Source organism: Eulemur rufifrons, chromosome 20, assembly GCF_041146395.1.
Source record: "Eulemur rufifrons isolate Redbay chromosome 20, OSU_ERuf_1, whole genome shotgun sequence".
Taxonomy (NCBI): domain Eukaryota; kingdom Metazoa; phylum Chordata; class Mammalia; order Primates; family Lemuridae; genus Eulemur; species Eulemur rufifrons.
The window spans coordinates 21,842,322-21,858,622 of NC_091002.1; the positions used below are offsets into that span (position 1 = coordinate 21,842,322).

Sequence of the window (16,301 nt, forward strand, 5' to 3'; positions counted from 1 at the left end):
GAAAAGAACTTGATGAAGAGTCAGATTTGGAAGTGGGAGAGACAGATTTGGAAGCAGGACAAATTTTGTCTTTGTGAGGTTGGAGCTTTTTAGCACCAGTTGAACACAAGATCTCAGCCTTAGGGCTGAGTATTTCCTCCCAGCAGAATGTCTCTATACCACTGCCAGCTGCTTGTGGTGGGGTTTGGAGAGGAAAGTAGGCTCTGCTCTGAGTGTAAGATTGTGGCCCTGGACAGGACACCAGGACACGCTGAGAGATCCAGATACTAGAAGTCCTGGGGGGAAAGCTGGGGGTGGGGTGGGGAACCACCAGGAAAGAGTCATGGAGAGAGCACCTGTTGGGAAGTAGAAGTCTGCGTTTAACCCTGGTCATGTTTTCTTTTTGCCTATCATAAATGTTATACTAGCACTTAATGAGTCCTTACTAGGTGTGTCATTTTGCTAAATGTTTTATATACATTTGTATTCCTCCAACAGCTGTCTGGGTTCTTAACCATTATACTAAACTCCTCTCTTTTATACCTTTATTTTCAGTTTTTCTACAGTGAATGTTGATTACTTTGGTAATTAAAATAATTGCAGGGAAGCTATATTTGACCTTCAACTCACCATGGACTCCTGGGGGTAAAGGAGAAGTCACATAGTTCAGGGAGGACTACTTGGTAGGACCCTTCCTCCTCTCATCTTGTAACTTTGAAAGATTGGGGTGCTATTTTCCCAGCCCAGCAGCTTCCTGGGGACAAGTAGTGTCCTGATAATAAATGATCAGGTTCCTGGAACAAGAGCATCGGGGTCTCCTATAGCATCAGTGAGGAGCACAGATCCCTGTCTGGACCTTCTGGGAGCAAGGCCTGGGAATCTGCATTTTTGTAAGCTCTCCTGATGATCTTGATGTATATCTAGGCTTGAGAATCACTTCTCTGGGTAATTAGTTCCAATTCTGCCACTTAAAATCTGTGTGGTATGGGGTAAGTTATTTTCAGGGTTTTGTTTTTCCCTCGGCTCTGTGCTGAGAGCAAGGGGGAGGCCAGATAGTAACATACAGATCATCCTATTCCATCCTTCTGAGAGGTGTTACTATTGATAAGGAAAGTGAAGTTTGGGGTAGTGAATTTACTTGCCTGTGGTCATGACAGCTAGTCAGGGACAGACCCAGAATTGAACCCAGGCTTAGATCATGGAGTAGTGCTTTCGAGATCAGTAACACTTGACAGCAGTGGTCAGTATTTCCACATCCTTCCTGGGTGCCAGACCTCATTCTCTGCAGCCCTGGTGCCTGCCACAACCAGGGTAGACCTGGTCTCTGCCCTCTGGGAGCTTTCATGTAGCAACTTTCAAACTAGAGTGTACTTTTAAAATCCAGAGTCCTGAGACCTACCCCAGAGATTCTTATTCATAGGTCTGAGTTGGGGGGAAAAGTTTCCCAGTGGTTCTGAGGCTGGGGACCATGGAGAAACTGCCATTCATAACCAGTGGAAAGCAAGAGACTTTCCCTGATCATGAGACTAAAGGGTGGCATACCCCCCTCCGTCACTAACACCACTTTCTTTTTAAACTATTGGACACAAGGTCCAAATTGACGTTGATATCCAAGGACTTGGATGATCATCTTGGCCCCCTATTAAGAACAGGGAAGGAGTCAGGTAATACATAGCCAGCCCAAAGAGGCAGCAGGTACTTAAGACCAGGAATAGAGATACATTTAAAAGCAGTTTCCTAAATGAAGCTGTTAATAAGAAAGGTGGATGTCCTCAGATCACATTCCCAGCTTCAGAGGGGGGGGCCCTAGCCACATTGTCCCTCACAGTCAACTTTCATTAGGACCATGGATGAATGTCTAAGGAGTGAGGGCTCCTTAATCTGGGGAACTTGAGTGGAGAGGCTCCATCTCCAGATAACCAAAGCAGAGTGACCTGTGGGAGAGATTAGACGTCCTCAATCCTGGGGTACTGGGGAGAAATCACAAAGAAGCTGATTTGGTTCATAGAAGAAACTTCTTGTGCTTAGCTCCATACCACTGTTACACAGCTGGACGCCAATAGGTGTAAGTGTCCATCAAATAGGTTCTGGGCAGATCTCAGAGTGACCTTGAAGCAAGAGACTTGAATTCAAATCCTAGCTCCACACTTAGACCAGCTGTACGAGTTCAGGCGAGTAACTTAAATCCCCACTCAGTTTCACCACCTAGGAGGGCGTCTCACTTTTGTATGTGTGTATGTAAAAATGAAGCGATAATGAACATTGCACAGGCCCAGGCATACCCAGCAAAACTTGCTGTTTACTACTGTTGCAGACCTTGGTTTTTATAGTTTGGGCTGCAAAAGGGAATTTACTAGCTTACGTAATAGGGAAGTCTAGAGGTGGTACTGGTTTCAGACATGACTGGAGCCTCTATCTCATATCTGCTTTCTGTGCTGGCTTCATGCTGCAGTCATGCTCTCCTTCCTCACTGAGAGGGGGAGGACAAAGTTTCCAGTTGTCTTAAGGTCACTTCCTCACCACTGAGCAACCCCAAAGCTTAACTAACTGTAGATCCCAGGGGAGACAGGTCCCACTTGGGAGGCACGTGCCTTTGTATACTCTGATGACTGGGGTGTGGAAGGAGGCTGCAGAAAGGGAACCGGTGGCGGGTGCGCAAAACTCACAGGTGGCTACTAGAGGCAGAGTAAGAACTCGGTGACAGCTTTGTCCCCAGGCCTGGGCCCAGAGGCACAGTGGATCCAATCAAGAACCCCGTTTCTGCTTAAAAAGAGAACAAAAACAACTTTATTTGACAAAAGACAAAAACAAGTTATTTACAGTAGTTTTTTTCTCAAATAATTCAATGGGACAACTGTGCTTCTCCTCTAGTTTATCTTACAACCAAAACCAAGCAGAGGCTGCCCCACCCCCAGACACCCCATTTTACACTAGGGGGGAATGCCAACCAGAATTCAGCAGCACGGCTCCCTCACCCCCTCCATTCGTTGCTCAGTGCACTGTGGGGTGGGAAAGCCCACCCCAGCCCAATACACTTCCAGAGTTCCTACCACAGGCATCCTGCGGCAGTCACCCCAGGCTGGACTCACAGACACGCTCGGGATGCAAGAGGCTGGGCAAACAGCAGCTTCAGCCTTGACACTTTCATGTTCATTCTTCCCCAGCTGGGCCTCAGGAGGGTGAGGATCCCTGAACCCCCTGGGCACACCAGGAGCAGGCATAGGAGGAAGGGGCCAGAGAGCCTAGGAAACTTGCTCACTGCCACAGCAACAGATGGGCCAAGCCGCTCAGAAGTGGGGGAGCCTCCCTGAGGGCTTCAGGGGTCCTCCCAGAAAGGACAGAATGTGTGTTGCTGCCTTTCTCCTGGCCAGGCCCCCCCAAGTCAGTCAATAGCCAGGAACCCCTCCTTGTGCCTAACCTGGCAATTTCAGGAAACTAAAAGCTGGAGCTCCTGACCTATCTTTTGGCCCAGTAACAATGTTATTCAGAACAAAAATATTTCGGCTAATAATAACCTAGGATTAGTGTTTCATAGGATATATAACGATGGGGCATATTGCTGTTGACACTGTCAACAATGAAACAGCAAAAGAAAAAATGGGGGCGAGGGAGGAGTGTAAGACCAACTGTGGGGCCCACCTGGTGGCTCATGCCTATAAGACCATGCGTGATGGGTTTCACTGGCAAGTTCAGGGTAGGGCCCCTGCAACTCCAATCTAAAGAAAGGTGAAACAAAGACACAAATAACAGGCTTTTAACCCATGTCCAGCCCCAGCTGCCTCTGAAGGAAGTTCCTCGGGCAGCTTCGGGCACCATTCCCTGCTTCCTCCAGGAATGGTTTCCTGCCACCTTGAGGGGAAGCTGCCTGTGCCAGTCAGCTGGAAGGCCTTCGTGACCAGTAGATGGCTCACTTCTCTCCAAGTTGGAGACACCAAGAGGTTTTGATATTCTGGCCCCACTAATCTTCAAGTTCCTTTAGGAATTCAAAACTCAGGCTGCAGGGCAAAAGCCATCAAAAATAAAGAAGGGGAAAACGTTAAAGAAAAAAAGGAAAAAATATCCACTGCTTCAGTCTAGCTTACTTCCCCACCCCCCAAAAAAATACAGTAAGTAAAACAAAAAAACCAAACACCTCTCTGGTTCTATCATTTTTCTCTGCTCTGCACCTGGAAGGTTTAGTCAGATTCTGTTGGACTATCTCTTGGCTATGGCTTTATCCCCTTCTGTGCCTGATGCAGAAAAGCCAACGGCCACAAGTTTTTTGCTGCTTCTTTTTTTTTTTTTGTCTTTGTTTGGTAAACCAAACCAACAATACAACAACCACTTGGAATTTCACACTACTGCAGAGATTTAGATGGTTCCCAAAATAAAAATACTCCTTCCTTGCAAAACATTCCCAACTGCAGTGTCGGGTCATTCCTAGTTCATCAGACTCCATCACGCAAGGCGTTCTCATTCCCCACAACCTGGGCTAACTACTGCCATTAATGTGAACCACAGCAAAAAGGGAAAAATAAACAGTTTAGCAAAAATCTAAACATTCAACTGGCGTCGGTCCTGTTAGATCTGCTGGGCTCCTCTTTTCTTTTGTTCACGCTTATGAACTTGGAATGTCCACACCTGGTTTTGACAGAAAGAGGCACAGCTCAGGGGCAGCTTGGACCCAGCATAGGTCGGAACCTGGCAAGGTTCCTGAGCCCAGCCCAGGAAACCAGGCTGGAAGAAAGGTGTCCCAGGGGTCCTCTGGAGAAGCAGCAGCAGCAGCACCATGCCCGTCTCCAATCTCTTGGTCTCACCACTGAAGGGAGGCCTGGGGAAACGGCAGAATTAGCAGAGGAGAGGTCCCCCATCACAGTGCAGTGACGCCAGCTGGCATCTTCCTGCCGAAGACCTCTGGACAGAGGAGATGATCCTGATGTTTGGCAGTGATCCATAGGAAACCCTCTGTGTGGAAGGGAACCAAAACGGAAACCCAGGACAGCTGGCTCAAGCCTCGAGCACCCCTGCTGGCAGATGCCTACTTGGGGTTTTCAGAGACTAATGGGATGGGAGTGTGCAGTAGCGGGAGTGATGGGTCCTGCTGCTTCTGAAGCTCCATCTCAGCAGCCCTCTGTAGCGCCACCTCCACCAGCAGCTGGAAGCTGCTGAAGTCCTCTTTGTCCTGCTCTGGGGGTGTGGGCGGAGGTGTGTTGAAGAGTCCACCAGTGGGGCTTCCAGCCTCAGCCCTGGTCAGCAGGGTGAGGGTGCTACCAGGGGTCACCAGGGGTTTGGGGGGCTCCAGCTCCCCCTGTGGGAAGGGGGCTGCTGGCTTTTCCCCCTGGCCTGAGTGGAGTGGCAAGGAGCACACAGACAGGGACAGCACATTGGCAGGGGCTGGTACAGACACAGCCAATGCTGAGGGGCTGCTGCCACGGGGGAGGGCCACCTCTGAGGCCTTACCCCCCCGGCGGGAAATGGTGAACTGATTAGGGTCTTTGCCGTCCTTCCGAAGCATGTCTGGGAGAAGCCGCCGCCGGGCATTGATGAACCAGTTACATATCTGGAATGAATATAAAAGACCGATCAGTTCACTTAATCGAAAACAGCTATGAGGCACTTACTGTGTCCCAGGACCCAGGAACACAGGAGCAAACACCACAAACACAATCCCAGCCCTCACAGAGTTTCATAGCAGGAAGGGGAAGTTAGATAAGAAATCACACAAATATAAAATTGCAACTGTGATTCAGCCAGTGAAGGGAAGGTCCATATGATGGTGCTGCTGCGGACAGTAACGGGGAGACCCAGTCTAGTCTGTGTGGACTCAGGGAAGCACTCTCTGAAGGAGAAGCAGTTGTTTAGGTGGGAGGTGGGAGAGAGCAGAGTGGCAGGTGGCTGCAAAGTGCCTATGAGAAAGGTCCATGTAGCTGGAGCTGAAAGTGGTTAACTGGGGGTCACCTCTTAGGGTGAGTATCTGTTTCTTTATTGTAAGGGCACTGGGGAGCCACAGGAGGGTCTGGAGCAAAGCAGCACCTTGGTTTGTGGAGAACAGACTGGAAGCAGGGAGGCGGGGCAGTAGTTCATGTTACTTTATGGGAGGTGGCAAGGAGGACAAATGTTTGATCCATTTAGGAAGCCAGGAATGGCAGGACCTGCTCCCTGGTTGGGTGTGGGTAGATGGAGGAGGAAAGAGAGGGGACAAGGCTAACAGCAATTCACTCCTAAGCCTGCAGAGCAGAGTCTTGCTGCAGGCCAGAGAAAGAGCCACAAAGGCACCAAGTGGCTGTCAGTCGGGAAGAAGAAAAGTCATTCTTGCTTCCGAGCAATACTAGGACTAGTGGCTCCAGCAGAATGTCCCTTCAGCCAGCTTCCTTAAGTCTTTTTCCCACATGCTACTGAGAAAGCTGCCATTAATTCTGACCTCCTTCCCATCTAGTTGATTGTTTAGACTCATCTTTTTTTATCTACACTCGAGGCATGCAGTTTCTCACCAGTAAGTGGTGTGCCGTTTGCTGCAAAGCTCAAGGCACAGGTGGTTTGGGGGACGCATCTAGCACCCTGCCCCTTTCTGTCTGGATTCTTGGCTAGCCCCAACTTCACAGCGCTCCAGTCCAGCCTCTTCACTGGTTGTTGGTTCTCTTTGTAAAATGCAGTGGCTGTCATTCCCATTCCAGAAAGCTGCCATTTGTCTCCTACTGCCTGCAGGATCGAGTCCAGACTCCAGAGGCTGGGCATAAAACCCTCCCGTGTCATCATAGCCCCCCTGTCCAGCTGCCCCTACGCAATCCCTTCCTACCCTCGTGTTCTGCAGTGTGAAACTGCTCACCTGCCCCCACTCAGGCTCTGCTTGTTTCTTGTTTTCAGTAAAGAATTGACCTTACCCAACCTGTTCTTTTTTTTTTAATAGCTTCATGCCTTTTGCACACCACATTCCTTTTTCTGGAATGCCCTCTTCCCTACCTGGGGAACGTCTACTCCTCTAAGTAAGGTATTAGAGATAGGGCCAGAGCAGAGGAAACGGATACAAAAGACATCTCAATTCACCCAGGGCCAGTGTTAGGGCCCGGCACAGTCTCTTTTCAGACAAAAACAAATGACACCACAAGGGTAGATACCAGTGTTCAAGAAAAGTGTGAATACAGTCTATGCACACTCCAGGGCAGCAAGCACCGCACCTTGGCATCATTGTTGACCCTCTAGAAGATCAACCACTTGTACCCTCTTTCCCCTTGTTCACTCCCAGGGGCCTGGGGATGTGACACGACTAATCCTACAGTAGCTCCTCTGGGCATTGTTTTTAAAAGAAAAGAAAAGAAAACAAACAAACAAAAAACCAAAAAAAGAAAACACAAACAGGTAAAGATTAGACCAGAAAACAGTTTCTTAGCTGCCTGGTTGGTGTAAGCTCATAAACATAAAACCTGTTTTCAAACATCAACTCTTTCGTTACACACACAATCCCTATCAGCATTTCCAAGTCCTCCTCCCTCTTGCCTTCCACTAAAGGGGCCACCACAGGGGAAAAGCTGCCTAATCACTTTCTTGCCAACCCAGAAGTAGGGGAGAGACAAGAAACATTAGAAACTGTGTGTATGTGGTGGGAGGGGCACGGGAGGTATCCACACATCTAGGCACCTTTCTGGGAGCCTCCACTGCTGAGAGTTTGCCAATAGCTGCCATTTACTGGGCACCGTACGTCTTCACAACTTTCTTCTATTACATCAGCCCTACAAAGATGAGTCTGATCAGCTCCCACTTTCCTGATGAACACACTTACAGCTCAGCCTGGTAAGATCAGCTGGGATTCCACCTGCAGCAGGGACCCCGAGCCTGGGCCTTCACATCTGGAGGGCGGGAGTCACTCCTCTGCATCTGTCTCTGAGGCTGTCACAGGGCCTCAGAGCCTGGCGTACTATATTCACTAGAACTGTCAAGTTGGAGCTTCTTGCCTCCTGCTGCTCTCCCTTTCCAGGCTTCTTGCTCATTCAAATAATATTCAAGTGCCTGCTATGTGCTAGGCCCAGTTCTTGGTGCTGGGATGGCTCTGTGAATTAAACAGACATGCACTCTGCTCTGTGGAGCCTTAGAGTCCATCTAGATGGGAGACTGGCAATAAACACATAGGTGACTATACCGATAGGAATAAAAGGGTAGTGTATAAAGGTAAGAGAGGCTACCATAGACAACAGGGTCTGGAAGGCTGAGATCTAAAGGATAAGGAAGAGCCAGCAATACAGAAAGCTAAGGAAAGAATGTTCTAGACAGAGAGAACAGCAAATGCCAAGGTACTGAGGCAGGAAAGAGTTTGGTTTAAGGGACAGACAAAAGCGGGGAATGGTAGGTGATGAACTCAGAAGTGAGAAGGGCTGACCTCACCAGGCCGGCACACTATGATAAACCACTCAGGGGTCCAAATAGTGGCTTGATCGAAATTTTAAACTCTAGGTCCTTCTGTTGGTCCTGTTGTCTCTCCTCTTACTTCATCAACAGGTACTTACGGGGCTTGTACTAAGTACCCGCTGCTGTAGGGGACCTCCTGTGTGTTGGGACGTGGGAACTGTGTGGGCTGCCGCAGTGCCTAGCATGCCTCAGTGTCTGCTGAAGGGATCAAAGGCCCAGGACTCTTGTACCAGTTTCTGTCCCTGGCTACCACCAGGCCCCTTTCTTGGCAGTATCTGAGCAAGCCCCTGGGGACCATCTTCCCATGGATTGTATCTGCCTCTACCCAGCCAAAGGGACAGCCACCCATGACAGGAGCTGGTGCTTGGAGCTGGCATGGCTCCTTGCCCAGCTGACTACAGCCGCACCCATTCCACAGATGTCCCAAAGACAGCATCAGGCCCCTGGCCATGTCAGGCTGGAAGGCTTCTTCTCTCTCTTCATTTCCAGCCAGGAAGAGCCCTGCCCCTGAGGTTCTCATTTGTCCCTCTTCCCCTGTATGGTCCTATAGTGTAGCTGAGCATCAGGCACCAGTGGATGCTGGCTGAGCCGAATCCTAACTAGAGTTGCAGGGGAACCCCAAGGGATGTAGGGCTGAAGAGCTGGGTGGGATGAAGGGAACAAACTTATTAAAGCACTTTTGATACCAGTTCCATGCCCAACCGTCTCACCTGTGTTATGTTTAATCTGTGTACAAGCCCGGAAGGCAGAAAGCAGTGTCCCTAAGTACTGAAGGGAGAACTGGAGCTCAGAGTGATGACAGAACTTGCCCAAAGTCACACAGCCTGAGCGCAGAGCTGGGATTCAAACCCAGGTCTCTGGGCTTTACAACCCCCACTGCTTTGCTCTCTCTTCCCCGAGGAGCAGAGGGGACAGCTGAACAATCATCATCATCCTAATAGCAAATATGTGACACAGAACATCAGGTGCTATTCTACACTGCACATCTAATTACTCATTTGACCTCAGCAGCCTATGAGACAGGTTTTATGATGACATTTATCGAAGAAACTGAGGCCCAGATCAGAAAAGTTCAGAAACCTGCTCAAGGTCACGGGTGCAAAGGCTGGGATTTGATCCAGACAGCCTGGTTCTGGGCAGCTACCACTGCCAGCTGCAGAGAGTCAGCCTGAGGCCTCTTCTCCTGGCGCTTCTGGTCCTTCCCTGCCACAGATGCCACCTCGGCTACCTGCACTACAGGAGTGCGCTGAGCCTCCCACCTCACCCCTGGATGGTCAGGTCACAGCGACCTGGGTCAAGCAAAGCAGGGATGAGTGTCGTTGAAGAGAGTCTCAGGGAGGAGCCCTGGGCGTAACCAGCAGCCAAGCGAGTACCTAGCCCCCAGCTGCACCTCCCATTTTGGCTGACGATTCAGAGAAGAGAACAGAAAAACACCCCCTCCACACACTCCCCCACAGCTCGCCCTGGTCCACAGCACACTTGGCAGCCCAGCATCTGTCTGTTTTGTCTTCTCAGCCCATAGACATGCACAGCTGAGGGGGCTGGGATAACAGGATTTTCTGCAGCCCCTTCCAGCTGCCCTGCCCAAGTCTAAGTCAGGAAAAGAGCCTGTGCCTTGCCCCCACTCGAGGACCTTGGGGAGGTGATAGGAAGAACACCAAGGTGAATGCTGTGATTTACATGGCAGAACACAGGCTGGAGGCCTGAAAGCTGTCTCTCCCCTGGAACAGGGCTCTATTTGAAATGCTGCTGCCCTGTCAGTATTTTTTTTTTGAGACAGTCTCACTCTGTTGCCTGGGCTAGAGTGCCATGGCATCAGCCTAGCTCACAGCAACCTCAAACTCCTGGGCTCAAGCAATCTTCCTGCCTCAGCCTCCCGAGTAGCTGGGACTACAGGCATGCGCCACCATGCCCGGCTCATTTTTTCTATATATATTTTTAGTTGGCCAGATAATTTCTTTCTATTTTTAGTAGAGACGGGGGTCTCGCTCTTGCTCAGGCTGGTCTCGAACTCCTGAACTCAAACAATCCGCCCGCCTTGGCGTCCCAGAGTGCTAGGATTACAGGTGTGAGCCACTGTGCCGGCCAGCATTTTTTTTTTTTTTTTTTTTAACTATCAGAGATAAAGGACAGGGAGGAATCACTGTGGCAAATGGGGGTGGGAGGGGCACCAGGAAGCTGACAGGCCCTGAGGCTGAAAGCAGGGTGGCCGATGAAGGCAGACACAAGTGCTCCTATGTCTTTTCAGCAGTGAGAAATGGAGCAAAAGCAGGGAAGGAAGTGAGGTGCTCGTAAAGGCAGCTGCCTGTATTAGAATCACCTTGGGGGAGATTTTTTTTTTTTGGAGACAGAGCCTTGCTCTGTCACCCTGGTTAGAGAACAGTTGTCAGAGCTCACTGAAACCTCTAACTCCTGGGCTCAAGCGATCCTCCTGCCTCAGCCTCCCAAGTAGCTGGGACTACAGGTGCTCAACACTACACCCTGCTAATGCTAATTTCTCTATTTTTTATAGAAAGGGGGGTCTCACTCTTGCTCAGGCTGGTCTCAAACATCTGACCTCAAGCGATCCTCCCTCCTCAGCCTCCCAGAGTGCTAGGATTACAGGCCTGAGCCACTGTGCTCAAGATTTAAAAAAACTGTCAAATAGCTATTTTTCATCTGCTCTATAGATCTGGTGGGGGTGAGGGGTGGAGTCAGGAATGTGTATTTTTAAACAAGCTACCCAGAGAGTCTGGCCACCCAACTTTAGGAGCCGACGGTTTAGCCTGCTGGTTTGACTTGTCCTCGAGGGCCAATCCCTTTATTTAAGCAAAAAAAACTTACACAGAGGCTCAAAAAATACATACACAGATAAAAGGCCTTGAGATGGGCACACAGAGATTGCTTGTGGGAGGAATGGGAAGGCAGCTAGCTTTGGAGCCAAGAAGAGGAGGAGAGTAGCTCTGGACACAGAGATAATCACTGGCTGCCCTGGGGGCCAGGCCAGGCCACCCCTCCCACACACCAGGCTCCAGTCTCCACCCAAGGCCCTGTCCTGGCGTGGGCATCCCTCAGGAGTGTGCATTTGAAAGGAGGCCCGACAGCAATGAAGGAATGGGGAGGTGCCTGTTCCCCCACTGTTCCTAGCACAGAGCACTGGGCCTGGCACACAGTGCCTGCTCCCCCGCCCCCCCAATCAGTGCTATAGTGAAGGAATGGGGCCCAGAACCCTCCCAGGCTGCTGCCTAGAACAGTTAGCAAACCATAGATCTAGTCCAACCAATCAGCTGGGCTTAGAGGGTGTCACAGGGACCTGTGAAAATCCTTCACAAAAGACTTTTTTTTTTTGTATTATCCTCCCAACTGCCTAGCCCCAGGCAACTACCAGCAAACCAGTTAGTTAAATGACTCATTGATTTGCTAATGAGATGGCTCCTGGGCTGGGTTAAAGGAGACAATCAAAAGAGATGTCCCCAGGGACAGATAAAACAAGTTTGGCAAAATGCTGATTCTTGTTGAAGCCAGGTGATTGGTATGGGGTTCACTATAATATTCTCTTACTTTTGTGGGTATTTAAAAATGTCCTTAATAAAAAAGGAAATTTAATATAGGAGGCCAGGCACAGTAGCTCATGCCTGTAATCCTAGCACTCTGGGAGGCTGAGGAGGGAGGATCACTTGAGGTCAGGAGTTTGAGACCGGCCTGAGCAAGAGACCCCATCTCTACAAAAAAATAGAAAAATTAGCTGGGCATGGTGGTTCATGCCTGTAGTCCCAGCTACTCGGAAGGCTGAGGCAGGAGGATCCCTTGAGCCCAGGAGTTTGAGGTTACAGTGAACTACGATGATGCCACTGCACTCTAGCCCCAAGACAGAGCAAGACCTGTATCAAAAACAAAAAACAAAAAAACCAAGAAGAGATGCCTCGAGGGACTTAAGCCAGCTTTTCTGGACAGAGGAAGCCACCACATTTCCTTACTTCCGAGGTTCTGCCTGTTGACATTTCCAACACTTTATAGTCATTTTCTGTCATTTACAATTATTTACTGAGCACCTAACCTACCAGATACCAAGCACTGAGCTACACTGGGGCTACAGCAATAACAAAACTAGCTCACTGCTCTCCACACCTCTAGAAAATATCGAAGTCTAAAAAGCAGTCCCAGCCAAGTGACCCAATGCTGTGTGAGCACACAACTCCTCTAGGGGTCAGCAGTTTTCCTGGTCAGGTGGACCAGTGTAGCAGGAATGTGAGGGGCCAGGAATGAGGCCCAAAGTGCAGACAAGGGCAGGTGATGTTGTCATTAGGCTGACAAGAACCACTGAAGGGTTTTAAGCAGGGGAGTGACAAGTGATCACACGATCATGGCTTGGACCGAGGTGAGAAAGAAGCCAAATCCCAGAAATATTTGAGGGGTTTATGTACAGGAACTGGTGATGACAGGGAAGGAGCCAGCTTAGAGGAGTTATGAGAGGTGTGCAGTTGGGGCATGTGGGGTTCATGCCAGATGGGCTCCTCTGCTTTTAAATTTTAGCAGGACTCTAGGGCATGGTGGCCACCACTGGACCCCCTCCCTCCAGGGCATGCGCAGGGCCAGCCAGCCCTTCCTTGAAAGTCTCCAGAGGCCTGTGGTGGTCCAGACTTACTGAGCCCCAGAGCCAGGGCCTTTGTCACATCACACACCACTGCGTCAGCACAATACCACCTACCATTTTAAACTGATGTGGTTAGATGGAATTGTTTTTCCATTTATCCACTTTGGAAAACTGGTTTTATGGTTGTGTATAAGAGGGGAAAAAAAAAAAAAAAAAGTCGTTTTTTTTTTTTAAACCCAGTTTTATATTTGCAAATAAGTGATGTGATAATAAAAATGACTCAGGTTGCCTTTTACGGGGAGACAGGTCCACAAGAAATGTTTTCTTTCTTTTGCTCTCGCTCAGGCTGGTCTCAAAGTCCTGGCCTCAATAGATCCCCCTACATTGGCCTCCCAAAGTGCAAGCCCACTGTGCCTGGGTGAAAAATGTTTTCTTTAAAAATAGTTGGTATCTTTCTCAGATTTGAGAAACAGTGTCCTTGACAAAAAGAAATTCCAATGCCATGTGACAAGTGGTTTGACGGGACAGGTATGAGGTGCACTGGGAATATAAGCAGTGGCCCCAAAGCTAGGCTGTGGGTCAGAGAATGCTTTCCCGAGAAAGAGATGCTTAAATGGAGTAAGCCAGCACAGGAAAGGTCAGGGCTGCACCTAGCTGTTGAGAGCCAGGGGAGAAGGCCTAGAGGCCCAAAGCTTCAAAGGCCAGGGAAGGGAAGAACTAAGATGAGGCTGGTGAGCTTCTAAGGAACTTGAACTCTATTTTGAGGGCAGGGGGGTCCCCAGAGTGTATGACATGATCAGATTTTCACTTGTGTTCAAAAGAATGGATTAAAGGGGCAAGGCTAGAGGAAGGGAGACTGGCAAAGAGGCTGTCTAGGTAATCCTGGCTCTCGGTCTCTAGGCCTCTTGCCTTACAGCTCTACATCCTATAAGTTCAAGGGTACCTCTTCTGGGAGGCTATTTGAGGCTCCAGGCCCTGCCCCGGGTCTCTGCTGCCTTCTATTCCAACTGTGATCACTTTTGTAAACATCAGTGGCCAAGTTGGCCCTGCCACCCCCATCCCAGACTAGACACTCCTCAAGGGTAAGAATGTGTCTGCTTCCCTCTGGATCCCAACTCTGCCCAGCATGGAGCCGGGCCCAGTGGGGTTATCAGGAGGAACACTGGGAGATGCTACACACTGATAGGCACCCAGGGTCAGTTCCAGACCTTATGATCTAAAAGGAGAGGCGAGGATGAAGACAGGAGTAGAAGCACCCACTGTGCCTAACACCTCACAGTCAGCCTTGGATTCTTCTGCTTGGTCCCTCCCCTGCATCCTGTGAAAGTGGTACAATATCTCCCCCTTTTCAGATGAGGAAATAATGAGGCTCAGAGAGAAGGCAATGATCTGGCCAAGATCCAGGCTGCTTCTTGTGGAGAAGATGGAATCTGAGTCAGGATCTGTAACTCTAGACCCTTTCTCCTAGAGAGACTCAGATTAACCACTGCCCAGCGAGTATAAAGTCAGGTGACAGGAGTTCTGAGGGCTGAAATACTTACCATGTCTCTTCATGGAGGAAGGACAGGAGCTGGGAGGAAGGGAAGGAGGGAGAGACAGCACCGTACACTTGATTAATGGGCTATGAAAGGATGGGGAAAGGGGAAGAGTGGGGATGAGCGGGGCAGCGTGGGCCTCTGGGGCTAGGCTGAGGGCCTACTATGTGTCTCCCAGGGAGGCAGGGTAACGCTGGTCCAGGGCATCCTGCCTCAGCACCATAAACAGGACAAAGACACCTGCAGGTCAGCAACAGGGGCAATTTAAAGGGGACAACGCTTTGTACTGCCTTCGAGTGTGCTCATGCACATGGTTTACAAAGCGCTTTCACACCCAGTTTTGAATCTGTTCCTCACAAGAGTTCCATGAGGCAGGAAAGGAGCCTGACCCCCCCTTTATAGATGGGTAAATCAAGACATGTGGCAGAACCCGGCTTTGAACCCGGAACCTCTGACTTCTGCCCTTTCCTTGGCTATGATTCCAACTTATCTCTTAACCACACTGCAGATCGCTGCCCCCTACAACCAAGTCCTCACCTGGGACACTGCTCTGGGGCTGGGGGCTGGATCCCACAATCTCAGATACTCAACACCTTCTCACCTTCCCACAGCCTCTAAATGCCTCCGGTGTTAATAATGACACCTAGATATTAATAACGATTAGTTCCTTGTCTCTGCAGAACTCTCCACAGTCTGAAATCTTGCTGCAATGACCTCATTTTGTGTTCCCTTGAGGCAAGGAGAATGGGTGTTCTCACTTGACCCAAGAAGAAACTGTGGCCTGGAGAGGGGAAGTGACTGGCCCAAGGCCACACAGTGAATTAGTGACAGTTCTGGGACAGAACTAGAACCCAGGTCTCCTGCTACGCCACCACCTGGATCCCCTCCTTACCTGCAGCACTGACAGGTTGGTCTGTCCAGAAAGGCTCAGCTTCTCCTGCTCAGAGGGGTAGGCGTTGTAGCGGTGCAGGTACAGCCAGTCCCGGAGAATCTTCACAGACTCCTTGGGCAGGTTCCCCCTGCGCTTCCTCTTGCCCGCCAGAGAGAGGAGGCCTTCGTCCTCGCCTAGATCACTGTCTGACATGGTGTCTAGGGGCTAGGCTGGACCTCTGGCAAGCCTAGGACAAGTGACACAGGGGATGGGGACATCATTACCATGTACTGCCTCTCACCCTCTTCCCAGTCTCCCAACACACTCAGCATTACTAAAGCCTGAGACACCAGAATCAGGGGAGTCGCAATTCAAAGTCTCAGGCCTGAGTTCGAGACCAGCCTGAGCAAGAGCGAGACCTCGTCTCTACTAAAAATAGAAAAAAATTATCTGGCCAACTAAAAATACATATAGAAAAAAATTAGCCGGGCATGGTGGCACATGCCTGTAGTCCCAGCTACTCGGGAGGCTGAGGCAGTAGGATTGCTTAAGCCCAGGAGTTTCAGGTTGCTGTGAGCTAGGCTGACGCCACGGCATTCACTCTAGCCAGGGCAACAAAGCGACACTCTGTCTCAAAAACAAAACAAAACAAAACAAAACAAAAACAAAGTCTCAGGCCTTACCACAGCCTGAGCAAGCTAGATGGGAGGAGTGTAAAAGACCCCTATTTTAAGGAGCGGGTAGGTGACACTGAAATGAATGTCAGCTCATTCATAAGCAGGACCAAGGATTAGAAATAATTGCAGCTACTCAATAATTGAGGTCTACTGTTTTCTGTGCTCTGTACTGAGCACTTTACATTATCTCACTTAATCCTCACAAGCCCCTTATAAAGGAGAAACTGCTATCATCACCAGTTTATAGATGAAGAAACAGAGATTAAGAAAGCCACCCAAGACACACG

At 49.7% G+C, this 16,301-nt stretch overlaps 1 protein-coding gene across 1 annotated transcript; it reads right to left on the bottom strand.

Moving 5' to 3' along the window:
* Window positions 1-2,743: 2,743 nt before the first annotated feature.
* TGIF2 (TGFB induced factor homeobox 2) lies at window positions 2,744-15,830 on the bottom strand. The gene is made up of 2 exons (XM_069496608.1): window positions 15,359-15,830; window positions 2,744-5,518 (listed from the first exon to the last, which is right to left on the bottom strand). The coding sequence occupies exons 1-2, from the start codon at window positions 15,548-15,550 to the stop codon at window positions 4,997-4,999; spliced, it is 714 nt and encodes a 237-aa protein (XP_069352709.1). The 5' UTR covers window positions 15,551-15,830; the 3' UTR covers window positions 2,744-4,996.
* Between the last annotated feature and the right edge of the window lie 471 nt (window positions 15,831-16,301).

What these genes read in the sequence shown, in the direction of transcription:
- TGIF2 (XM_069496608.1), bottom strand. Translation starts at nt 15,550, where the DNA reads ATGTCAGACAGTGATCTAGGCGAGGACGAAGGCCTCCTCTCTCTGGCG. An exon ending in CCAACCTGTCAGTGCTGCAG is followed by an intron (nt 5,519 to 15,358) that starts GTAAGGAGGGGA and finishes TATTCATTCCAG; the next exon opens with ATATGTAACTGGTTCATCAA.